Source organism: Gnatocerus cornutus, chromosome 2, assembly GCF_029298725.1.
Source record: "Gnatocerus cornutus isolate USDA-ARS CGAHR chromosome 2, icGnaCorn1.1, whole genome shotgun sequence".
Classification (NCBI taxonomy): Eukaryota; Metazoa; Arthropoda; class Insecta; order Coleoptera; family Tenebrionidae; genus Gnatocerus; species Gnatocerus cornutus.
Genome location: NC_142234.1, coordinates 13,695,878 through 13,721,078, shown reverse-complemented (window position 1 = coordinate 13,721,078; position 25,201 = coordinate 13,695,878). Strand labels below are relative to the sequence as shown.

The following is a 25,201-nucleotide window of genomic DNA, read 5'->3' as shown; positions in this document are numbered from 1 at the left end:
AGAAAATGTTTAAAAAAATCGCAAAACAGAGAATTTAAATTTTCACAAAAAATCACTTAGAACCTTATAATTCTCACGTCGCGAAATATTTGACTAAAGAAAGTAATGACCTTAGTAAAGCAAAGCGCGTCTAAAAAAGGACACAAAACAAGAATTGCGTCATGATTTTACTAAATTAAAAAGTTTGTAAATGAGAGAATACATAATAGGTATGTGATCCATATTAGCAAATGATTCAAAACTCAAATCAATAACTGTCGAAAAAACCGAAAGCCTCGTCAGTAGATCAAATATGTATCCAAATGTAGATCGTAAACAACTGATATCAATCTTGGGAAAGTATAAGTCAATATTAGTGCATTAAGAATTCATACATAAGTATGTATGAAGTTTATACATAAGTATAAAAGTTGGGAAAAGTTTCGAAGTCATCGATTTTCAAATAGTGCCACAAACTTTTTGTAAAATATTTTTTTTGTAATATATTCCATTTTAGATAATGCAGATATTATCAAATTGTAGACAACAATATAAATCTATCTAAAAAATTGAAGGATGTATCAGTTAATGTTAAGTTTTAATGAATAAAATAATTTTCCACCTGCTTTGACTATTATTTAAAACTTGGTTTTCAAAATTGTTTTCGTTTGTTTTAGTACTTGTTTTTTTTTCATTGTCATCTTAAAATGACCTTAACGTCGTAAATGCTTAAACTTGTAACATAATTAGACTAGAGGTAGGGAAAATATGATATTCGGTAGATCTGTAAATAATCGAAAATCATGAAAATAGTTCATATTGCTCTTTCATCATCAAATTGGAAAGTTTGGTTGAAGCTTTAAGTTGGTCCTAAAAAATTTGCATAGCTCTAAGGTCCTTTTTTAAGTCGAAATGAACAAGTACCAGCTCGCCCAGGAAAACGTATCAAAATCACTACTTCATTTTAATCGTTTTCACCATTTTTTAATATTTAGTTTTTGTCGTCGTTATTTTCTGCAAATTAAATTTAATTCGACCACACTTCATTCTTCTTGTACTGAAAGTTTAAAATGTTAATTAATCTTGTTTTAAAGAGATCCTGTTTCTAAAGAGTAGAAAAAAAGATCACAAAAGGACACTGCAACTACAAATACCTTTTGTACACTGCACGAAGTGTTAACGAACGTTACTCAAATCAAAAGCACCTAACATAAAAATGACTTGATTGATTGATAAATATTAAAATTTTTATGGACTTACTTGTAAATATCTGCCGCACTGAATTATAATTTTAAATAAACGTGAAACAATGCTTTGTAAGTCAAAGGTCTTCGTTGTTCGTCTAGTTTAGATTTACTAAGAAATTGCAGTAGTATGAAGTTAATGTCGTGTAGTCTACAATGGGTTTTCTAATAGAGAAGATTTATAATAAATTGATAGAATGGGGAGGTAAGATCAATTGTAACATTTTCTCAAACTAACGAAATTTTTTAGATCCTCGTGTGGCACATTTACCTTTAATGGGCTCTCCATTGCCTATTTTAATAGTCTTTGCCACATATTTAACGTTCGTACTAAAAATTGGACCAACTTTAATGAAAAATAGAAAGCCGTATGAACTTCGGAAAGTATTAATAGGCTACAACATCTTCCAAATTGTTTCTAACATTTGGGCTGTCGGCTTGGCAAGTTTTCAGTGTGTTAAGCATGTTAACCATTATTATAATTGTAGAGTATATCATGGTTTCCACACGTTAGTCTTTTATGTATTCCCTTAGACAAACCGAATTTGACGATGTGCCATTATTTATATTTTTTACTTAAAGTTTCGGATCTTTTTGACACGGTAAAAACTTTTCAGAAGAACTAGCTCCATACTTAAAATGTTCGCTTCAGATCTTTTTCGTTTTAAGAAAAAAAAACCATCAGATATCTTTTTTACATCTGTACCATCATTCGTTGATGCTTTTGGGTTCCTGGGCTACATGTAAATACGTACCAGGGGGCCAACTTTTTTTTGTGGGGGCTATTAACGCATTTGTGCATGTTATAATGTACTTTTACTATTTGTTAACATCTTGGGACTCCAGTTACTCAAAGAACATTTGGTGGAAGAGACACCTAACTGAGATACAAATTGTAAGTTAGTTTTTAATAATAACAAATAATTACAGAAAGTGTTTACAGGTTCAACATTGCATGATTTTTGTGTCACTTTTAGTGGCTGCCATGAATTCAAATTGCAGTTATCCTAAGCCCGTGCTGATGGCTTATTTACCAGCTAATGTACTCATGATTTATCTTTTTGGAAAGTTTTATATTAAAGCTTACAGAACGAAAAATCCAGCTACTAAAGAATAATTTTAAGACTGCTTTTAAGTTAGTTGTATGCAAAATGTCGTAGAAGAGTAGTTTAATAAAACTAAAATGCTTAAACAATTTGCGTTGAATTTTCCAGAACAACTTTAAACTCGACTCGTTATCAATAACTTGATTACATCCTCCCATCTTCCAATTAAAAACAAACGAATTTCAACTTTCACAATTAGCCAGTGACTAAAATCTGAAGCAAACTTATCCAAACTCAATGTACGTAGACGTTGGGTCATTATTTATTAAATCTCAAAAGTTGTTGACATTAGGAGCCATCTTGCTGCCTACCCACTTAATCATCATTAGCTTTATAAGTTTGATCTTTAGCTCGGAAAGTAAGCAGTAATAGGATCAGAGAGTTGAATAAAATATCACACGTCAAACAAATTGGTTACAATCTTTGCGAGAAGTTTACTATTTGGCTTTTGATGATGAATGGAATTTAGCTGTGGAAAACATGGGTCGATATTTCATAAATGTAATTCCACTTCCGAATAGCACAGCACATCACGACGTGTCTCCACCAAAATTGAAATTATTGCTGTACTAACAGAGTTGCAAAGTTTTTTGGAATAAAAGTGCAGCAAAGTTCGGTCATGAGATAATTAAATCTGAATGAGGTGAAGTGGACCTGTAAGAAGCAGAAAGACCAATAAATTCAATTCCGTTAACCAGTTTTTCAAAGATTGAAGTAAATATGTCGGCGCGCTTCGAAGAAATTACAAACTTTGAAAAACGTATTAGTAAAATGGTCATTCGAATGTAATTATTTAGAAATACATGTTCAAACATAGCAATTAAGAGATGTTTTCAATAATACACATCAATGAATGAAGTTTAATGCAAGCCTTCATTTAGCTATTCAACTTTCCCGGATCACTTGTAATATCTATTTGCTGTTGAGGCGGTCTCGTCTGAAGTCCAAGCATTACAAAGGTTGTCATGTCATTGAACGTTCGTGCTTCAAAGAATTATTTCGGGACTTAGCTTGGTAATGACAAGCCAAATATGAAGAGCAAATGACACGATACTGCAGATACGTACTTATAAATTGGAAATACGTTTGTATAATACATAGGCGATTCTATGTTAAAAGGTTTTGGTATTTCAAGTTCCAAAAATAAAATAACGTAAAATTGTTTTTTTTTTTAGATTATTGCGTTTTATAATAAATACTTATTACTCGTCACTTCACTTTTAAGTGTTAATTGTGCAAAAAAAAATAATTTGAAAACAATTGTGTCAAATTTTACAAATTTTTGTTATGGTGACCACCCGAGATTCACCAGGATTTTCTCAAAAAGGCTGTAATTCTAGAAATCGTGTCGTTATTGTTATGAAATTGCGGGACATTACTACTTTACTTTCGATTGTTAACTGTGCCAAATTACATTTTTGTAGAAGAATTTTGTCGAATCTTACAAATTTTTATTACAGGAACTAGCCAAGAATTTCCAAAATGTTTTTAAAAAATGCTGTAGGTTCTTTCGATTGTTAACAGTGGCTAAATAAAAAAATATTGAAAAATTGTGTCAAATTTTACAAATTTTTGTTACGCTGACAAACCAACAATTTCCAAAATGTTTTAAAAAACATGTAATTCGGCAATTGTAACGCTATTATAACAAAATTTAGGGACATTACAACCCTACTTTTGATTGTTAACTATAGGTAAAAAAATATTGTAATCGCTCGTAGAAGTTTTAAGACTAGGATATGATTGTTAATTTATCTAAGAAAGTGTAAATAAACAATATTGCAAGATTCCATATGTTTTGATGTAATTTTGTACATTCACTTTATTTTCAAAAATGTTATCAAAGTGATGTAAAGGGTCCAAATTCTAATAAATTGTCCTCTGACTACAATTATTATATTTACAATATTTTTGCATTTTTCGGCGTTGCCACCAAATTTGCCTCTTAAACTAGAATCACCTACATACCTAAATGCTAAAGTTGTTTAAAAGTAATAGCGTATTAGTGTCTCTAGTATTGAGTTTTATGCAGTTGTAAAAACATAGTTAAACTCCTGACTCAGCCAGTATAAAACCGTGCAAAAAAATCCAAATTCGCGTTATGCATGAACTTGAACTCGAACACTTCCGCGATTGAAATGAGATTCCGCTTAATGTTAATCAAATTCCAGAGCAACACATCAAAACTTAATCAGTTAGACGTACCAAGTCTGACACTTGTGTTGCTACTTACTTGGAAACTTGTAGAACGGGACTGACAAGCAACTGATGGTGTGAATACTCCGGGAGTTCGGGTCATGTTGGTCCGGAGAACACGTACACATGGAGTTGAAACCACAACTGTTTGATTCGAGAGCATAAATTCGAACCAGCTGGACCATTAGACTTGTCCATACCAGAAGCATTGTATCTGAAAAGAAAACAATATAGTTTTATTAAGTGTACAGGGAATTGTCACGAGGTGACGGTGACGGAAATGGATTGCTCTTAGATTAAATTCAGATGGTGACGTCTTCATCTTTTTTAGTTTCACTTATTTGTGTCATATATTATATACACGTCGGAGAGTAGAATGGAATTTTGTGAGCAGATGCTGTCTACAGAGATGCAATTTTGCAATTACGCTGTGTCAGTTTATCCCTCCAAAACTAATTTCAAAGAGAATAATTTAAGTCATGTGCAAACTACAACGTAAGTAACAAGGGACGTACAAACTTAGAAGAGTGTCACACGTCGTTAGAGATAAATCACTGCAGCACATCTAAGAAATCCGTAATAATAAACCAAATACCTCCAGGTTGTCTGCTTTAACGGAAAATCACATTAAAACACATTGGTAAGTAATACAAGTAGCCGTATTTATAATAAAATAAGCAATATCTTAGATAAAATGTACCTATCTATTTATAAGAAAATTTTGGCTTGATAAGAAGCTATAAATCTCCATTAATTTGGTGTTTTGTGCTTATCATTTTTGGTAGAATGACACTCAGGTTTTTTGAAACGGAAACGCTCTGTTTACCTTGTTTGAAATTCGTCATTGTTATTGTATGGAAATGTGTCCATATTATACACGATACTTTTTTGTTAAAACCAAATAAATTAAGAGGCCGCAAAACTGGGCCAATTTTGTTTCGAAACTTTAACCCCAGAAATTTTACAACAAACCTTTTTGTACAAACATAAAAATAGCTTGTAGGATTTCCTGAATTTACAACAAAGACAAGCTCTACTCGGCTTAATTAACATAAACAATTTCAATTTTCGTTTGCGGCCCATTTTACCTTTAAGAACAAGAATTCATTAACATTTTCATGTCAAAGTTTCTACAAAAGCATGATTCAAAGTTTAATTTTCTGCCAACTTACTTAAAGCCACGTTTTTTTTTGCTCTGGTGCACTTAGCATATTAAAGTGTTAAGTACATCTGAGCAATCAGAACAGAAGAGGCAGAAACAGATAAAGAGAACGTACAATGAAAAGGAGTAAACTGTATAATATGTTCTACTCATCAGCTAATGTTACCCCAGAGACGTGGTTCAATTCTCGAAACAGTTGTGCCTTCTTACTGGAGCTTTACTGCACACTTACATGCTACTTTCTAGAATCATCAGTTTATCTTAATGGACTCCAATTAGAGCGGAAGGGTTAAACGCCACTGAAATATTTCAAGTTTGAACTAAAGATTTAGTTTGGCGCTCGCAATCTCAAACGCTTTACAATATTTTCTTGAAACATAATATTCGCAAGAACCGAAAATGTATTTTCGCTTGCGGTGAGGACAATTCAATCTGTCAAATCCTAGACCTCTGTGAGAGGAAAATTCTTGTAATGCACTTCATTTTCCGAGGTTTCATATTTATGCAGAATTCCTTGCAGTGACACATTTTCGTTCTGATGAAAAATGCAGTTTTCCAACAAAAATCTCTACCTGAAATCAAGTATCTCTTCAGCTGTTGCTGAGAACCATATCCGAGGTAGTTCCAATAAAGGATCCAACCTTGTTCAACAATGTACTTCACAATCAAGAATCGACTTTTTAAAAGCCCCTGTTCACGAAATAATAAAGACAACCCGCGTGAAACTTTAGCTGTCTGGTTTTCGCGACTTTTCAAAAGCTCTAGAAGCAAGTAGCGCTGCCACTTAAGCACCGACTTGTGTAACATTGCACTTGAAGTTATCGTCACGTCAATGTTGTAGAAGAAAGGAAGTAACAAAGAAAAATGACTTTGTGCAGGCAGGTTAAGGTAAAAGTTGCGATTTAGATATGGGCACTAAAACGGAATACGAGAGCATGCATAATGGAATATTGTATTAGAATTGCATATTGGATGATACTAACATTCTTCTGAATTTTATTTGCCCAACTCGCATTCCCTAAATTGGGCTCGTCCTTAAAATTTCGTGTTTCCGGGTGCGCCTTCTGGACGGAAACTCTCGAATAGTGCATAGTTTTACATGTAAAGTTGTAAAGTACCACATATAAGTGCCTTCGTGTACTGTGTTGCCACAAAATCTGTTACTTAGATAGTGAATAAAATTACAAAATTGAAATATAATTTTTTCACGTCCTGCTGCGAAACTATAAAATTAAATGTCTCTCCTACAAGTAGATAAGTAAAAGCGTACTTTGGTTGCCTATATAAAGATAAATATTGCAAATTGCTCGCTCTAGCAACGTATCTTCGCTCCCTTGCTATATAATAATTATTGTTTTCTACCAATTACTTTTTTTAAATTTCACTCGCGACCGTCTATAAATCATCCTCAATCACGTTTTGATATACATAACTTGTTCACAAAAACTCGATGAATGTAAAGTGTCTTTGATTTTCTCAAATTACACCCTCCAGAAAGCACAAGAAAACTTTTTTCTGTCGTATCCCGCCGCCATTACGCCGATGCTATCCGTCTTCACACTCGAACTCACACACCACAAATCGAATATGTATAACAACTTTCGATCAAATGCACCGAATTTGAAATCTCTCAATTCTCCCCAACCAGAAAACACAGATATTTCTAGGTACAAACACACTAGACTTAAAATAAACAAAAATAAATACAAATTTTGTCTGGCTTGGAAACACCCCCCAACTCCAGGTTAAAGTATTAAATTTATAATAAATATATTCTTTTTTCCGGAAGTAGCAGTGAGAAATCTCCTGACTTTCATGGAATGGCAATAAGGTCGTTAAAAATGTACCAGACCCTCGCCTGTAAATTCGTCTCAAAGTGTTTCCGGGCATTAAAACTCTATCGGCTCTCCTTAATAAAAAAAAACGGTCCGAGTGACATTTCGATAAATTTGGAAAGAAGTGGCTGCTCGGATGGCCACTCCGCATGCATATACTCAAAGTTTTTTCTTTATAACCGGAAAGGGAGTATGTATTTTATCCTCGGGTGAACTCCTCTAAATCTATAATTCTGTTTTTCGCTAGCACCGTTGGGAGGTGGTGCAAGAAGCTGGTTGGAGTCGAAGGCATCTCAGTGCGGTTGAAGATGGCCTGCTAATAATTCACGGCGTTGTTCCCTCGAGACCTGTACGCTTTGAAATAGGCTCTATGGTGACTGGAGGCGCTCTGCCGCCGCCACATGCTTTCATTTGTAATTGGACAAAGCCAAGAATGACGACACTGTGTTTTTATTTCATTTCCAACGCCGCGGTTATGGTTTTACTCCCCAAATCAGACTTTTTAATTTTTACGATTAATTAAAAATAAAAACACTGGCCGGTCCAAAATACACGCTTTTCCTCTAGTTATTTTTCTCTCTTTTGCGGTTCCGTGTTCTGTTGGCGATGCGAAGATTTTCCGCCAAAGGTGGAGATAAAGGGTTTCTGTTTGTTTTTCGGACAAAAAATATCCCGGAGAGCGTAATTAGTTGCTGTGTAAACTGAACAAAGTTATACATCAAAATTTTGTTTATTTATCTCTTTTATCATTTGTAAAGGATTATGTACTTTAGCTACCACAGGATAGGTAAATTTAGGAAAGTTGAGGAAAGTTCTACCGACATATGAAATATTCTCCGTATAAGGGATTTATGAAATAAGGCGGTACAGCGGAGTGTTTTTTTAAAATCGTAGTCAATTACAATAACCTTAGCAAATAATTTTTGCTGTTTCTTGCTGAGCTATTCGAAATTTCCATACAAAGCTCCGTTAAATTAAATGCAAAAACTGTCCTCGCAGGGTAATAACCTAATAACATAATATCCTATTGAAACGTCTTTTGAAGCACATCCAAGTCTGCTGTAGACAATTACGTTATATTATTTCTGCCCTGTGATGTTACTTATTCTAAAAGAAAATCTGCTTGAAATAAATCAAGAAACAAAGACCCTAGACTTTTTATCTTAGAGAATATGAAACTTTCTAGAAGGGCAAAAAGAATATTAAATTTTTTCCATCGAAGTATTGAAAGCTCGTGATAAATAGTCGGGACTCAATGGTGAATTTAACGCGTTTAAGAAAACAAATTAATAATAGGTACGAAATTGACTGTTACTCGAAACATTGGAGTGTACTAATTGTGTTTAGTGTACTCTGCAAGTAGTTTCGCGTTACGAGATCTTAACAGTAATTAGCGCAGAATGATAAAATGACCCGTTCTTTGCCTCTCTGGAATCCCGACTCTTACAGAGAATTGATTTTTAAGCTGCGCGTATCATGGAACAAAGAGTAGAATTACGTGAAATAATGATCCGAACTAACTTTGTAAATTTCCAATGGACTACTAATTTTCTGGAAGAATGCACGCAGTGTCTGCGAACTCGAGAAATTCTATCATTATCTATCTTGTCTATACTGACGTGAGTGGACGTTCTTTTATTGTATTTCTTCGCAAATGAAAAAGCGTGCCTAATAGACACTTAGTAATGGATTTTGATTAGAATTCTGAAGACACGATTGATGCCTAAATACAGGTTGGGGTTGAAAACTTTGAGGGTTTATTATAAAGATTTTAATATAAGCTCGCCTCTTCAGTCGTCTATCTGACTGACAGGTAGATTGCACTGTCTTTTGTTGAAATCGTATTTGAAAGCAGCCCATCCACTGAAGAAAAATTCTCAACTAAATGAGACTTCAGACACGTCACAAGATGTTTCCCTAAATTTTGATCAATCCCAGAAAAACAATTTCAATTGTAAAATGAAAAACTCGGCTTGTATCAAACGAAATAGACGACAATCACGTAGCGGGAAAAAACTTGAAGGCATTACACAAGCAATAAAATTGTTTTCGCTTGGAAAATTGACTTGCGAAATATTGGCGTAAATTTAAATTTTCGTGGGTACACTTTTGCGTATCTTATCAAGTGGGTTTTTCGCTCCGCCAGGAATTCATATATGTGCGTCGGGAACATTTTTAATATAGAAATATTGAATCGTCTGCCGGGTTAGAACTGGCTATTTGAGTTTCTTTAAGAGTCTTACGACTGCCACGAAAGCAGCGGCATAATTATGTTTACTTTTCTTTTATTCGCGTTATTCATGACTGGATGGAAAAATGGGACTGAACGAGAATTTTTTGCTGTTGCATTTATTATAAGTCAAGATGAACTTGCTTCTGTGCTGTAGGTTTATAATTATTCCAACAATGCACAGTGCGTAGTTCTCTGGAAAATTGCCTGGAATAATTGTGAAAAATTCACGCTAATTACATGTCGTCCAGGCTAAATTCAAATCTAATAAAAAAAAATCTCCCGAAAAAAAACATTCTTACCACTGATACAAACTAACACTGAACTAAGACAGAGCACCGCCTTTTGACTAGTTATTTTTAACCCATGATTTATGATAGAAACATCTAATTTAGATCATCGCAGACAGCGGAATTTTAACAATAAACAGACTAATTTATGAACTCTATAATTTTGTTTCCGCTGTAATTTTCCAAGGACGTGAAACTACATTTTATACAATTTCAATGGAATTTTTGTTGAAAAATTTTTTGTTTCCGGTTGATATTGTTAATTTAGCCATTACATATTAAAAGAGTATGCGGTTTGTTTTGTAAGTGATGTATGTATTTAGGCATGCATTTTGAACTGAACTGGATACACATTGAAATAAAAATTCATTCGGAGCAACGTTATAATCTCGTTATACTTTACAAAAGCTCCCGTTGCGTTGTGCAAATTTTGTTATAAAAATTCGGAATGTTTTAACTATTATTTCATACATTTTGTAATGACTACACTATTTAGTATTGGAATCAGTTCATTTTTTTTTATTAAAGGGGAATAATACATCTTTGTATGCAACCAATATTACAAAATTGTCAAAGAAAATGTCTATCTAACTTTATTGTCTGAGAGTTTGTAGACACTAAACACTGTCATATTATGTATAAGTAGAATTATTAACTGAAGTTTGTAATCTTTTCAGCACTGACAGCGCAAAACTAGAGTTACCGTTTCCATTTGTGCAGCGGAAGACTAGTTAAAGAGGCCAAAAATATTAGTAATAATAAGCAAATAGTTTTTATAACTTTTATATTTAATGTTTATTATTGGTTTAGTTAGCGTATAATGTGAAGGGTTGCGACTTACTACCTGACTCAGTGTGTAATTAAAGACGAAGAATTTCTGCTATCCAGACAAATTTAAAATTGCCCATTGAGCCAGTTTCATCACATCTTGCTAACAATGCACCATCACATGTCAAAGTAACGTGTCTGTTATTCGAGCTGAAAGAACTTGAGCCTTGGGTTGCGACAAGCACTTTGCTTTTTATAACAAGAATTTCTCGTAGGTGCACAAATTATCCTTCTTTTCTAGCTAATACTCCAACCCTTCGTAATTAAAGGCGATCAGTGGTTTGTGCGATCCGAGTCTTCCCTTACGGAAAAGCAAGGCTTTATTAATACTCCGGGAATACCTCCACCCGGAGTACCTCTAACGGTACCGGAACATCTGACAGACGCAATAAATAGCTCGGTTAATTTATAAAGAGCGAGATAAAACGAGGGATTTATTCCTTTGTTGAATTAACGCGATCACGCGATACAGTTTCTGCATACCTTAGCAGCTAATTTACTGCACGGACAAATGTTTAAAAATTTAAATGACTCTAATGGTAATGTCCGGTTAGAGAATATGGGTGCTATCTTACTAAGGTCACAACTGCAAAGGTTATAACAACCCTCGATCCGAAAGTCCCGTAAATACCACCGCTGGCGTGGGTTGTTCTGAATATCATGGGGGATTAGCTGTTTATTTCCACCGTTCATAAGCCCCTCGACCAAGGTTGTTATCCCGAATTAATTGAATTTTAACCACTATCTTCGACCTTCGATGGAAACCTCTCAACACGTCTCCTGACAATTGCCCTTCTTCGAAACTTTTTCTATTACAAGTCAAATATTAATTTTTGCGACAAAGTAGGTGAAATGGAACGCATGCAAACAATGTGTTTACTCCATCTGTTTAGTTCTAATTGGTTGTTGGTTCCTTGTCAACCGCGCCTCGTATTATTACTCCCTTACCATGTTTCATGCCGGGGACAACATGAACTACTCTTCGGTTTGTTTTATTAACTTTTAATTCCGTCTGTAAAAGGGCGGTACGTTGATTAAATGTTTTCCACTAAGTAATTAAACTGTTTCCGGGTTTTTGTCAAACAGTTAATTCCAACAACTAATTTTCATGTTTGTACTGAGCAAATAACGCTTTGTTACGGCATTGGGAGAAAAAGTGCGCGCTGGGGGATGTATTAATTAAGTGACAACATACGAAAGACATAAATAAAACGGGGGCACTTTCTTGCCACTTACGTATGTTTTTAAATAAGCAGACTATCTTTATGGAAAAGTTCCGACGAGAAACAGTCATGAAGTTAGAAGTAGGATCTTCGTAAAACCTTTTTGGTAAAACTATTAACCAAGTATTGCAGTTTTTTCTTCTTGAAATGTTCGTTAGTTTACACCAGAAACATAACTTTTAATAAACTCATAACAATAAAAGCAGATATAGATTTTCAAAGTTTTACTCATTTACATTAAAATCGCATTAAATTGTTAGATGTTTTCAGGAAAGGAGCGTAGTTTTAATTTTAACACAAATTGAGGCCAATTACTTTTTAACTAGATAGGTCAAGATAAAATCATTTTAATGTACACAGGAACAACTACCAAATTTATACAATTTTTTGGATTTTTTTTTCTAAAAATGCAAATTTCAAAAATTTCTTTTTTTTAGCACACTTTATAACTGCGTTTATTACGTAATAAAGAATGTTTTTTTTTAACAAATAATAATTTAAAAAAAACAACCTATTTTGAGAAAATCAGAGATTCTATATTGAGTATTGCATTGAACCAATACGTAAAAATACGACAAAGTATTACATATTATACTATTCAAGCGTCTGCATCAGTATATTTTAATAAAAGTTGCTCGGTGTTATCGCTACCGGTTATGGCTTTATTATGCAATGCATAATCTGTGCCGTTAGAGTCCTCTAAATAGTTAATGCCTCCAAACCATAGTGGACTAGCTCGTTTATGCAAACTCGGCATCCAAGACATTATGTATTAAAGAGAGTTATAAAGCGACTGTGCTATATAAAATGAAGATCATCCCTATTCTTATTTAGAAGAAAAACACAAACACTGCTTTCAGTCTACAGTATGACCACCTTTTAATCTACTTTTTCAAACTCATTTTCGAGCGATGCCAACCGGAAATCGCTTGAAACTTCAAAGATAATGTTTAAATGGGACTACTACTTGAGCTCTGTACTTTAATGTAATGCATTTATTTGAACACACAACAGCTATAAGAGCTGCACTTAGTTTAATTTCATCTGGAGCGGAGTTTTAAGTTTTACTTCGGGAATATTAGATAGCGTGCATCCCGTTGCTTTAAATATTGGTACAATTCAACAGATTTAAAAACTTTTCATCTAAATTAGAAGAATCAAAAAATAAAAGAATAAATTTGTTGTCAGTCATAGAATGTGGAAGATAAGACGTTTAAACGTATGCATGCAGTAAAATAGTGGAGGCGCCGGGATAATTAGCTATTAGAAGATTTACATTTCATTCCAGAACTCCTTAATAATGTTGAAAGTTTTCTTTTCAAGTTTTAATCAAAAGCATTTGCATCCAGAAACGTAATGTTTGTAATAATATGAGAGTTTACGCGCAGTCTAGCGAATACTAATATTTTAACTAGATTACATTTTGATGTTATTCATGGTTGTATTGAGTCCACTCGCATAGTGGCGTTTCCGGCGAAACTAATAAATAAAATATGTGTACAAATTACCCTTCTCTTTGAAGATTTACGAAGTAGAGCTACGAATCTTCCAACAATCGGACCATTTGCTGTAATATATGGGCGACATGTTTGGCCTCAAACGATCACAACTAAAACCTTTGTAGGTATATGTTACATAAAACCTTACCAGTTGCAAAATAATCAAAAAAGAACAACCTGTTAGTCAATCGTTGAAAACGGTATAAATATTCAGCAAGAATTCTCATTTCAACCAAAGCAAAATATTATTGAATAAAATTTAGAGATACTTTAATGTTTTGTTGGTGATACATGTTATTCATTATACTAATTAATAAACTTGAACAATGCCAGCAATTTTCAATAATGCAATACTGAAATGTAAATAAAGAACGTGTTGCAAATGCAATGACTGTAAATCTTTCATAATTACAATTCGACCGAAATTGGCAAAATGTGAACAGCTCAAAATCAATGAACATGGTAAAATCAAAGCGCTTTAAGTTATTAATAATCATTGTTGTCAAAAAGCGGTTGTTTATAGATACGAACACACTGTAAGAATTTTAATTGCATATTAATCGAAATAATAGTGCGACGTTGTGATCTGTAATTGTTACCTTCTATTACGGGACGAATTATTCATTCGAAACTTGTTGCTAACTATGCAGGTTCTGAAATAAGAAACGCTGAACAGACGCTAGTTAAAAATTAATAGATAATAATCATTCAGCTTAATGTCGTATGAAACACGACATCATTAATAAATAATGTTCTTATTGACTTACACCGTTGTTATGTTCTTTGTAAAAAAATGCAACGGTATGATAATGACAAGCTTTATTAACAAGATCAAACGAACTTACCAAGTGAAGTTCGATCTTGATTATGCTATCATCTTGCACAACGACATCATTAGAATATAGGTAGTACCCCCATTCTCTCCATAACACGCACGATATTTAAAGTAAGCAAATTCAAAACTCCCGCCACCCACCCTGTTGGTAGGCCTGCTTACTGGCGGTTCTGTCATTATTTTAAAGTCTTCGATGTCGCAACTTGGGAAGATCAGGGTTGCATCTTTTTGAAGATGCAAAGGGTGGGAGTGATGTCGTTGTGCAAGATGATAGCATAATCAAGATCGAACTTCACTTGGTAAGTTCGTTTGATCTTGTTAATTATGCCACTCATCTTGCACTTCGACATCATTAGAATATAGGTAGATGTTTAAAGTACGTTGCGACTCGACTTTTATTTATTCCATTCTCAATTTAAAACTGGAATAAATATCGGTAAACGTAAAAGATGAAAATAAACTATGTCAGTGTCTCCAATGACAAGGCTAACCTAATATAAACGTATATTAGGGATAATTTAAAACAACCTTAGCAAAAGGACCACATCTATTTTACATAATAGAACGGTTATAATGCCGCACACAACGGATTTTTGGACCATCCTAAGAATAGTCCATTCCTAAAGGCTCTAGCGGCATTTGCCGAGAAAATAGAGGCGTCAACACCTGCTGTTTCCAAAACATCCTTTATGGCTCGACTAATTGTAGCGAAAGAGGCATTCTTTTGGAAAGTTGGAAAAAAGACGAAAACAAAACGTCTTATCTTCTCCGTTTGGTGAAGTGCAAGCTTCAATGTTAAAAAACAGAGAGATATGTCTGCGTTTAATGAAATTGTGCGAAGGTGTGCTAAGGCAACACTGAGGTCCAAACTTTATCCTACTTGGGACTTGATGACCTCAAGTGATAGATATGCTTAAAAACCGTTTAATCCTGTGATCCTCACCTAATTTAGGAGTAAAAAGAAAGGCCAAAGCCGAATTGAAACTGTTAAGACTCCCGTACGAAAGTCCGTCTTAAATTCGTATGTCAGAAAGGACAAAACATTGTCTACTGATTTCACTATAACGTTTAACGCAAAAGTGGCTCCGTGACTACATTTCTTCCACGTCACGCCATTGTTTGTATGTTGAACTGGAAATAGAAGCTACCATTTTGTTAATGCAAGTATCTCTCTGGACTCCTAAACAGCCATGGCATTATTTAAAGAGCTTGCATAAGAAGCAAAGATCCATAGTTCTGCTGCTCACAAAATTGTGAATCCTTCTGGATAATTTAGAAAGTAATGGAAATTGAATACCACCCATCCTATTTATATTAACAGCGGCGGTGGCGTTGTCAAGCCTTAATAAATTTTTGCATGACGTGGCTCGAAAGCTAACCACCTTAGACCAAAAGGTGCTAGGAATTCAAGATAATGGAAGTGACACTTCTTTTTCTTCATCCAATGTCTAAACGCCCATTGATTTCCATTTACAACTCACCAGCCGGTCCACGAGGCATCAGAGTAAGTCTCAGTTGAAAAGTCAAACGACTTTATTTGACAGTCTGATAGAGAAACTTTAAGCTGCCACTTAAGATAATCTTCTGTTAAAGAGGGAGATAAACAACATGCGAGCGTCATATTTATCTCAAAATTGTTGAAGGGCTAAACCTTCGCTCTTTCCATGTACCTTGTATTAAGCCAGCCATACTGTACAGCTGTACAGACGGGTGTAAAATCTAGTATATTCTCTAATTGTGCAAGAAAGTTTCTTTGAAAACTCTAGCTCTAACTTTGATCTTCTTTTCCGGTTGCAACTCTACAGTCATTCGTTCCGAATTCAAAAGAATTCCTAAAAATTTTCACGACCTTGCAAGATGGACTTGATTTTTTAATATTAATTAGAAATCTGAAAGATTCTAACAGTCTTGGAGATACCAGAGCAAGATTCATCGTGTCATTAAAGAGCAATAAGTCATCTTATTATAAAACTGACAAAGAACAACAAGTTTTTTCATTTAAACAAAAGCGAAGAAATCGCCTATCAGTGTGAATAATCAAACAAAGAAATATGCAACCATTAGATCAATTGAAGCTAAGAAGCAACTTAGGGCAAAGACCTAATGCTTAAGTGTTTTAAATTTAAAATTCGTCGCTGAGAACCATTAGGCTTACAGACTGTAAAACAGTAGTAACGAATTGTACTTCAACTGGTTTGGTTTACTTGGTTATAAATTTATAACACCCCTCTTTAGTAACATTAACTGCGACCTAAGTCGCTTGATTTTCTGAGACAGACATCAATCTTTCAGCAGAAGATGACCTTGGTGTGGAAGATTAACAAAAAAAAAAAAAAAGGATTTTAAAACCCCAAATCAACGACAAATTTGTCTAGTTGCTGGTGATGGACTGTCAAGCATCAATAAAAGACTGCAATCGTTCGGCAAATCTTACAGTGGAGGCCGCCACTGCTAATCTCAAACTTCCGTGACTGGTCTTCTGTGGTTCGGATCGTTTAAGTTGTGTTTTCTTGGGTAAAAATTCTTTGTCCATTTCTGATTGGTGCGTCCAAACGGGATGACCAGTGCTGGTATGAACCTCGGCAGTTTTAAGGACGCCTTGACAAAGTCAGATCCCTTGGAGAGGCCGTCTTTCCAAGTGTTTTTGTTTCCTAAAAGTCGTTCTTCAAGATTATTGCCAAAAAAGGGAACGAGATTCGACTTTTTAACGTTTGAGAATTAATTCTAGACGGAAAGCAGATTTGAGTGTAATATACATTTGCCAAAAGGCGAGCTGCATCCGATAATCATCCTATAATCTGCACATCATTGTCGCCCCCCCCCCCCTCCTTTTGCAAAAGTTGGTATAAAACCGTTTGATATTGAAGAGGGCCGCCTCATCTGAACTTGAAGTCCAGCTTAACGAGTGTCGCGATAGATTACCCTTTCAGGGACACAGACGACTGATTCTGGATTGGATTTTTGCGCGTTGAACAAAGGACAATTACCATCCAATGGGTATTTGGGACCAAAGTGGAGCGAGATACAGAAGGCAAACCTTGTGTTAGAATAGAGGCCCAACGCGCCGACAAATTTGCATGAACAGGATCACCTATCGTTGACGTCCCAACTGGCATCTGCACAAGGAGTGACAACACTTCTTGCTCTAAACAGGCGCATCCTCGGGCTCACCTCATCCGTTAGGATAGTCTCAGTAACGTACCGCAACCAGCAGGACAACCTGCAAGTTGTAACGCAATTCTCTACAAGAAAGCAACTCTGAAGAAGATAATCTCAGTAACGTAAAACGTACTCCGCAATCAGCAGGGAAATCAGCAATTTTGCAGCGCATTTCTCCATAAGAAGAAAGCGCAACGTGAAGAAAGGTCACCTCAGACAACGCTGCTAGGTCATACAAAAAACGTACACTGCAACCAATAAGAACACCTGCAAGTTGCAACGCAATTCTCCATCAGAAGAAAGCGCAATTGCGTTCATTCAAGGCCAAGGAAGTCCGAAGATTCCTGAAAATGCTGCAACTCCTCTTTTTCTAGGCGATGAAATTTCTGATCGAGTTCGCTGTTCTCTCTCGTTCCTGTGGACGGACTGCAACTCAAACTGTGGCCACGATGTCTACTGGAAAGGTATACGCAAAAGTACCCCGCAAGCAACCGGATAACCTGCAGTTGCAACGCAATTCTCCATAAGAAGAAAGCGCAATTGTGTTCTTTCTCAGTTTCTAGGCGATGAGATTTCTGATCGAGTTCGCTGTTCTCTCTGGCCCCTGGGGACGGACTGCAACTCGAACTGTGGCCACGATGTCTACTGGAAAAGTATACGCTAAAGTACACCGCAAACAACAGGATAAACTGCAGTAGTAACGCAATTCTCCATAAGAAGAAAGCGCAATTGTGTTCTTTCTCAGTTTCTAGGCGATGAGATTTCTGATCGAGTTCGCTGTTTTCTCTGGCCCTTGGGGACGGACTGCAACTCGAACTGCGGCCACGATGTCTACTGGAAAGGTATACGCTTAAGTACACCGCAACAAACAGGATAAACTGCAGTTGCAACGGAAATTTCTGATCGAGTTCGCTGTTCTCTCTGGCTCCTGGGGACGGACTGCAGCTCGAACTGTGGTTACGATGTCTACTGGAAAGGTATACGCTAAAGTACACCGCAATCAACAGGATAAACTGCAGTTGCAATTGTTCTTTCTGGGACGAGCCTGGAGTCAAGAAAGTCCGAAGAGTGTCGTCAAATTCCTGAAGACGCCACGGTGACGCCGCAACATAACCTCATTTTCTAGGTGATGAAATTTCTGACCAAGTTCGCTGTGCTCTCTCGCTCCTGGGGACGGACTGCAACTCGAACTGTGGTCACGATGTCTTCTTTTACGATATTTTCCCATTGCCTAACGTTTGTTGGCTAATTTCTTCAAAACTCGGGAAAAAAACGTGAACGTGTTATGGCACGAAAATGAAGAATGACAGAACCGCCAGTAAGCAGGCCTACCAACAGGGTGGGTGGCGGGAGTTTTGAATTTGCTTACTTTAAATATCGTGCGTGTTATGGAGAGAATGGGGGTACTACCTATATTCTAATGATGTCGAAGTGCAAGATGAGTGGCATAATTATTGAACATTGCTTTTAAACCCACGCAGAAAGCTGCATGAAAATTACTGGTTTTTGCAAGTACGGTAAAATCAACATCTAATCGTGGAAGTAGATGTCTCAAAATTGTAGTTGTTGAACTGCATTTCAATTTGCATCATAATTTTGCTCCGGTCCAATTCAATTCCGTACTGATTGTAATTTACTTCGTTCTGCGTTAGAAACTAGCCGGTATGGTAATGAATTCTCTTACTGTCTTCTCTAAAAATACCAGTGTTTTCAGTTTAATTGAAACCGGAGAAATATGAAGATTTTACTAGGTAACTCAAACAGGGAAACTGGATTAGACGATGATGTTACTCCACTTTCTACATTAAGAAGTTTACGTAACCATTTCATTGTAAACAAAAACTTTAATATTACTTAAACGCTCAATGTGAAAACCGGATTAAAGCTGAGCGCATTTCTAGTTTCGCTACCTTTGTAGTGCGTAATTTTTTCGCGAGCATCAACCAAGGGCCGTTGTCGCATTAAAATGTAAATTCGTTCAAAAAGTCCTGTTACATCATTATACTTTTAAATTATCGCAGAATATTTTAGCGATTTACTAATAAAACGTAAATCTCCACCAAATTATTTCGAAATAAACGCTGAAATCGACAAATCATGTGCGACATGGCAAAATCGAACCGAGCGTGTCGAGTTCAAGTTCTCATTTCAACCTTTTTTACATCAGGCATCTGTATTATTCTTGAAAGATTGCGAACGTATGTGAAATGAGAGAAGTCGAAAGCTTGTGACAGGTATATGACTAAATATGAATCTTTTATTAGGACCTTTGAGGTTGTAAGAGCTATTGAAAAATAAAAAAGATGTAGATCTCTGCTCTGACATTGCTCATTTCTCTTTATGCTTGATACGAATGAACCGAGTTTTAGTAATAAAAACGGAAATGGGTTCTTCTATGCTTTTAAAACCTTTGCGGGAGAGTTGAGCAAGGTTCAAAATTAGATTTTAATTGGCAGAAATGTACTGTGATGGGTTGTTAATAATCTAGAAATATGCTCCGTTGTGCTCGAGTGGGAAGAAAAGAAACCATGCAAGAATACTACAATTAAACAATTGTGACATTTGAATATACAGCTTAGGGCAAAGCACGAAAAAGTAAATTCATGTTACTTGAGTTTAAACTAGCGTATTAAGCCAGATAAAATAACTTGCAGTAAATATTTAATAAACAAGCATGTAGCTCTAGGGTTTTTATTCGGAAAAATAAATAACTAAATTAAACATCCATAAACCAGAGTTTTTATTTCAATTCAACTAACAATATTTTAGTTAGTAACAATGTAGTTTGTATTTACCCAGAGATGGCAAAGTTAGTATAATGTTGTAATAATAATCCTTAAAATCACTTGAGTGCACTGCAGCTGTAATATGCACGTGAAAGTCTTCTTACAAAGTAAAGTAATAGCACCATCGCGCCAAAAACGATATTCGTGCGAGATTAAAGCAACAAATTTGCATAATTTGCAAAATAAATAAACATAACGACTCGGTCTATTTAGGTAGTAAGTGTTATTCGATACTGAAGGAAGTGGCATATTGAGTCTGAAAAGTGCCTATTGGCCTAAAGTAGAGGAGATTTCCAAAAGCCGGCGTTCGTCAAGCAAATCACTCCTAGCCGACACCATAAAAGTTTTTATGGATATTTTACACCAAATAAATTTTTATGCATCAACCTACGATTTAAGAGGGTCATTATGATAGTGTTGTAAAAGCTTTTATTAGAAATGGCGTATCCTCTGCTTTTAAGCATGCAGAAATTCCGGTAGATCATTAAGCCGCATCCTGCAGTAAAATAAAGATAAACAAAAATTTCACATCGATCCCTTCTTGACGTTTTCCATTAAGCCTCAGACATCCACTTTTAAAAAATATATGGTCCTAGCTTCTTAATAGTCCTGTCAGCAGCAGCGTTAAGATCAGTATTCTAGTTTGTTGAAAGAAATTGCACCTGAACGAGCATGTTCTCATATCCGTTGGTGTCAATGGAAAATTGGAGAGGCTACTTGTGAATGCGAGTAATGGCTTCGTGGAAGAAAGAGGATCATGCTATCAAACAAAGCTCTTAACGGTCCTAACCCAACATCATTTGTCACTTTTGCACCAGTTTATCAGACTTCTCTTCCAACCACTGATAAAATATGAAACATCGTCTTGATGCCGTATAGTGCCTGTCTATCCAGCTTAAATAAAATTGGACCAGTGCGATGGGCGAAAATAGGTCAAGACTGAAATATTGATTGTTTCGTTTTTATTTAACAACAGCCGACGAACGTTTATTCGGGAAAGTGAAATGCTTCTTGGATAGACGTATGAGTTTTATTGGTTTTTGGACGACGCGACAACGTCGACGTTCGCTTACATCCTATGAAACATTGAAGTGATTTATAATTATTAGCACTGGAAAACGGCTGCTTTTGGACAGATTACTACGTTGGGAGGATTAACTACTTATAACTTTTTGCTCGGCACCACGGTTTGCTTATTTTACATGCCGGATTCGACAAGAGTTAAAATCTGACTGTTGGGACAAACGTGGAGGATTATTTACATCTGTAGCTGCCATGTTAAATGTTGAAAAATACAAATACACTATTTCAGAGCCGATCGATAGGCAAAGAATGCTCGAAAATCCGTCTATATTTATGAGCGCTTTATGAGCCAATTTTGTAGTTTCCTATCCATAAAATCCATAATAATTATTTACAGTAGAAGCACATGTGAGCGAGGTTTCGCTATGAGCTTTTCCCGAGAGTACTGTACATGTACATTTTATTAAATTTAAAAAATCTAAGAACAAATTCTTAGCAAACAAAATGCTAAAAAAACGATGGCAAAAACCACGTCTACATATCTGTCGTAGTTTACGAGATATCAAGCACTAAAAATTCCAGAGCTTCCAAAATTTCAAAAAGTGCCAGAATAATTTAAGATTTGAGAATAATAAGACAAAATTTTAATACCAACAGCCAATTTCAGCAGACGTAAAGTTGTAAAATAAAAGCGTATCACATCCCGTGAAGATTGTCACTTATTAAACGCTTCAACATGACAAGACTCGTACCTTACCTCGTCGTCAAAGTCGAAGGGAAATGTAGCACATGCTTCGTTTCCGGTACCTTTGACAGTGTATCGTGAAATTTAATCAAAACAAGCGTAAACTGACCCTAGTCACTCACTCGGATGTTCATTCTGCCAAACCAATCACTTTGGAATAATTAAATGGAAAGCTCGTGTGAACGTAATTTAATACAACTCCATGTAGAGACAGTTGGATTTCATATCAGAGCCTATTTTAGAGCCGACACCGCTTTGCAGTGGCCATATATTGATCAGCTGCAAAGCTTTTGACACGTTGCATCTTGACATCTTAGTGCCAGCATAATATTTTATGAGTCTGCAGTGGAAACAACTAATCGTGATTGATATCATCACAGCCAAGAATGAGATGACAACTCATGAAATAATTCAGAGCAATTATGTGAGTGCCACGTCTTCTCAGTTATGTTCCAAGTTTTATATTATTTTCATCGCAGGTAGTGCTTTTCCAATATTTATGGTGTTCAGAGTGATGGATGTTTGTCGTAAATAAAACAAAATCATGCTTCCGTCAACGAAATATTTTAATTGAGCATTATCAGCTCTTTGTCGGTTTGATCTTTATTCATGATGTATTCGTCGCCTGCCGCTTTTAAATTGTTACAGTTAAGTTATTCATAAATTCAATTTCTGGGGTAATTGTGGGCAATTTGCTTTTCGATCAGACTAAACAAAATTTACAGGACCTTGAATTTTACTGTCTTGATAGTACTAATATGGTTGTGGCGTTTTTATCAATGCAGATTTGGGCTCCTGGGGGAAATTCGGTGAAATGTCGAGACGAGATGATTACAAGTGAATCTCCCCTTTATCGAAATATAAATTGGAAATAATTTAATATTTTCTTTTGCAAGCTCGATATTGGTTTTTAAAAAACCGAGTCTGCTGAAAGCTTTTAAACCCAAAAGTAATAAAAGAAATCTAAGTAATTTTAAATGAATTCAAATTTATACTGTAATTTAATATTCTCCCTTCCTCTGCATCCAAATGACAGTAAGTAGTTACTAAGTAGGTTACATGTTTTATTAGGAGATTCCCGCCAACCTAATGCTTTATTGTAACTTTTCTCATTTTTATGCTAAAATTTATTTTTATTTAGCATCCCGCAGAGATTGTATGAATGTGTCCCAACTTTCTTAATACAAAAATCTCGCGTCTAAATTTAGTTTCCATAGTCATCAAACTACACTCAATTTCAAATTTTCTACGCGCAGTTTTAGTTGTAATAATTATAAATACAAAATCTCAGCGACACTTGCTCCTCTTGAAAGTTTCAGGAACTAAAAGCTGCAACACATCAGAATACTTCTTGAAAAACTTCTAAATTTGATTCAGCTCATTGAAAGCAAGCCGAAAAAAAATTAAGCCTTTGTATCAAACATTCTATCTGTGTAACATTTTATTTACCAAAGAGCTCAAAGCACAAAACCTCCTCGAATAACAAGTTCCCGCAAATGTGCAAGAAGCTTTCAGCAAGCTTTAGATGTAATGATAGAAAAACAACAGACTTTTCTTAACCTTTGACACCGCGCGTATCCGTATCGCATTAGTTCTGAGTGGAAAATTGGAGTTCAGACGGACTCTTCATTCTATTTTATATGTGGAATTGGCGAATATGGGGCATAATTTTATCAATATATCAAAAGGGGAACGTCAGGAGTTTTTTTACGGCAGGATTTCGTTCCAGTGTTTAAATTGTCATCAGAGAACCTTTGTCTGGGGGTTATACGCCCGTTAATTTTATGACAGTTTGTGACAGAAATTACAAGGGATGTTTTGCAGTTTGTACAAGTCATTAAGCATAACAATCGAGGTAAATAAAGCTGGAGTCGAAGCAGTTGTGTGTTAACACAAAAAGTATTTCTTAGCATGCAAAGTAATTATCAAGGTAAGTTATTGTTGTACAAACGTGTGATAAACTGATGAATGAGTGACGTTGTATAAATTTGTACGCGATAAATTTTTATATTTGGTAGAATTAATTCCGATTCGCCAAGCCAACAGAGACAAATTTTCCAATTTCTATGCGTAAATCTCCCGAATTAAAATGAAGGTTAAAGGATCTATTAACCGGCTCGAAAAATAAACTGAATTCATGACTTCCCTACTAATGCCGAAATTTCGGTCCCACCATGTCGCCCCCAATTAATAGGCTAAGCTTCTTTACAAGCGAAACACGTTCCCGGTTTATTATTTCCAAACATAGTCGGCGACAACGTTAAATGAACCAGCAGCAGCCTTTCCATGATTTTCGGAAGCTTTACGTCAAATCAGAAACTTTGTTTTAATGCACGTTGTATGCAAGAATATTCACGTCAAACATGCACCAAGTACTTACTGAAAGTTGTATTATTTCTTCATTTAAAACGGGAAAGCGAGAAAAGACTACACCTTTTCCTCCGGGCCATGCATTACTGAAATCGTCGAAGTTATTCTGAAACAAATCCATTACGGAGTTATTAACTTTGTGTTTGCTGGTGTCATTTTGAGGAAAATGCTTTAGAAGAGAATCGAGATTGTAAGGGAAACTGCTAATTACTGGACGACCTATTATGGATAAATTGGAAAAGTTTTAATTTGAACGTATCCCTTGTTTACTTAAACGAATATTGAAATCTGTCGATTATGAGTGAAAAGTAGGCTAAATGAGGAAAAGTTTTCAGATTATTATTGGAGGTATAAAAGCTGCTTTCATTATCTTTCCTCTGCGAACTGCCAAAAATTTGAGCGAAAGTGAAATTCAATTTTTGATATTTATCAGATTGTTTGTATCACATACAATTTTTAACAATTCCTTTCAAACATTTCGATTCTCTCATATATGTGGTCCATAAACAAATCAAAAACTCTTTGTCCTCAAGAAGATTTCAAGATCTTGGCAAAATTTCAATAAAAACCAAAAAATTTTTTTTTGTACAGTAGAACCCAAAAAAATCGGAAGCAAAACGAAACAAATAATTTTCCACTTCTCCAGTACATTTTTTTCCAAAATTTTAAGTAATCATATTCTGTTATACAG

At 35.3% G+C, this 25,201-nt stretch overlaps 2 protein-coding genes across 7 annotated transcripts in view; one reads left to right on the top strand and one right to left on the bottom strand.

The window, feature by feature from the left end:
- LOC148179248 (uncharacterized) overlaps window positions 1-25,201 on the bottom strand; it is a 121,313-nt gene that overhangs the window by 41,059 nt on the left and 55,053 nt on the right. For 3 of the 6 annotated variants that reach the window (XM_088030292.1, XM_088030294.1, XM_088030295.1), the window contains 2 exons: window positions 24,521-24,616; window positions 4,563-4,739 (listed from right to left, as the gene is read on the bottom strand). In XM_088030292.1, coding sequence (XP_087886418.1) covers window positions 4,563-4,734 — 172 coding nt within the window. In that variant the 5' untranslated portion in view covers window positions 4,735-4,739; window positions 24,521-24,616. Of the gene's footprint in view, window positions 1-4,562; window positions 4,740-10,054; window positions 10,091-24,520; window positions 24,617-25,201 lie in introns of those variants that run through there. The other 3 variants (XM_088030296.1, XM_088030298.1, XM_088030297.1) reach the window with 2 other exon arrangements.
- Window positions 1,380-2,340, top strand: LOC148179249 (very long chain fatty acid elongase AAEL008004-like). Its single transcript, XM_088031417.1, has 5 exons — window positions 1,380-1,428; window positions 1,474-1,675; window positions 1,714-1,825; window positions 1,876-2,118; window positions 2,167-2,340. The coding sequence occupies exons 1-5, from the start codon at window positions 1,380-1,382 to the stop codon at window positions 2,338-2,340; spliced, it is 780 nt and encodes a 259-aa protein (XP_087887543.1).

Bases quoted from the DNA above. Each gene is read 5' to 3' on its own strand.
- LOC148179249 (XM_088031417.1), top strand. From the start codon at position 1,380: ATGGGTTTTCTAATAGAGAAGATTTATAATAAATTGATAGAATGGGGA. The intron at 1,429-1,473 runs GTAAGATCAATT...GAAATTTTTTAG, and splicing joins TAAATTGATAGAATGGGGAG to ATCCTCGTGTGGCACATTTA. The intron at 1,826-1,875 runs GTAAAAACTTTT...TGTTCGCTTCAG, and splicing joins TTTCGGATCTTTTTGACACG to ATCTTTTTCGTTTTAAGAAA.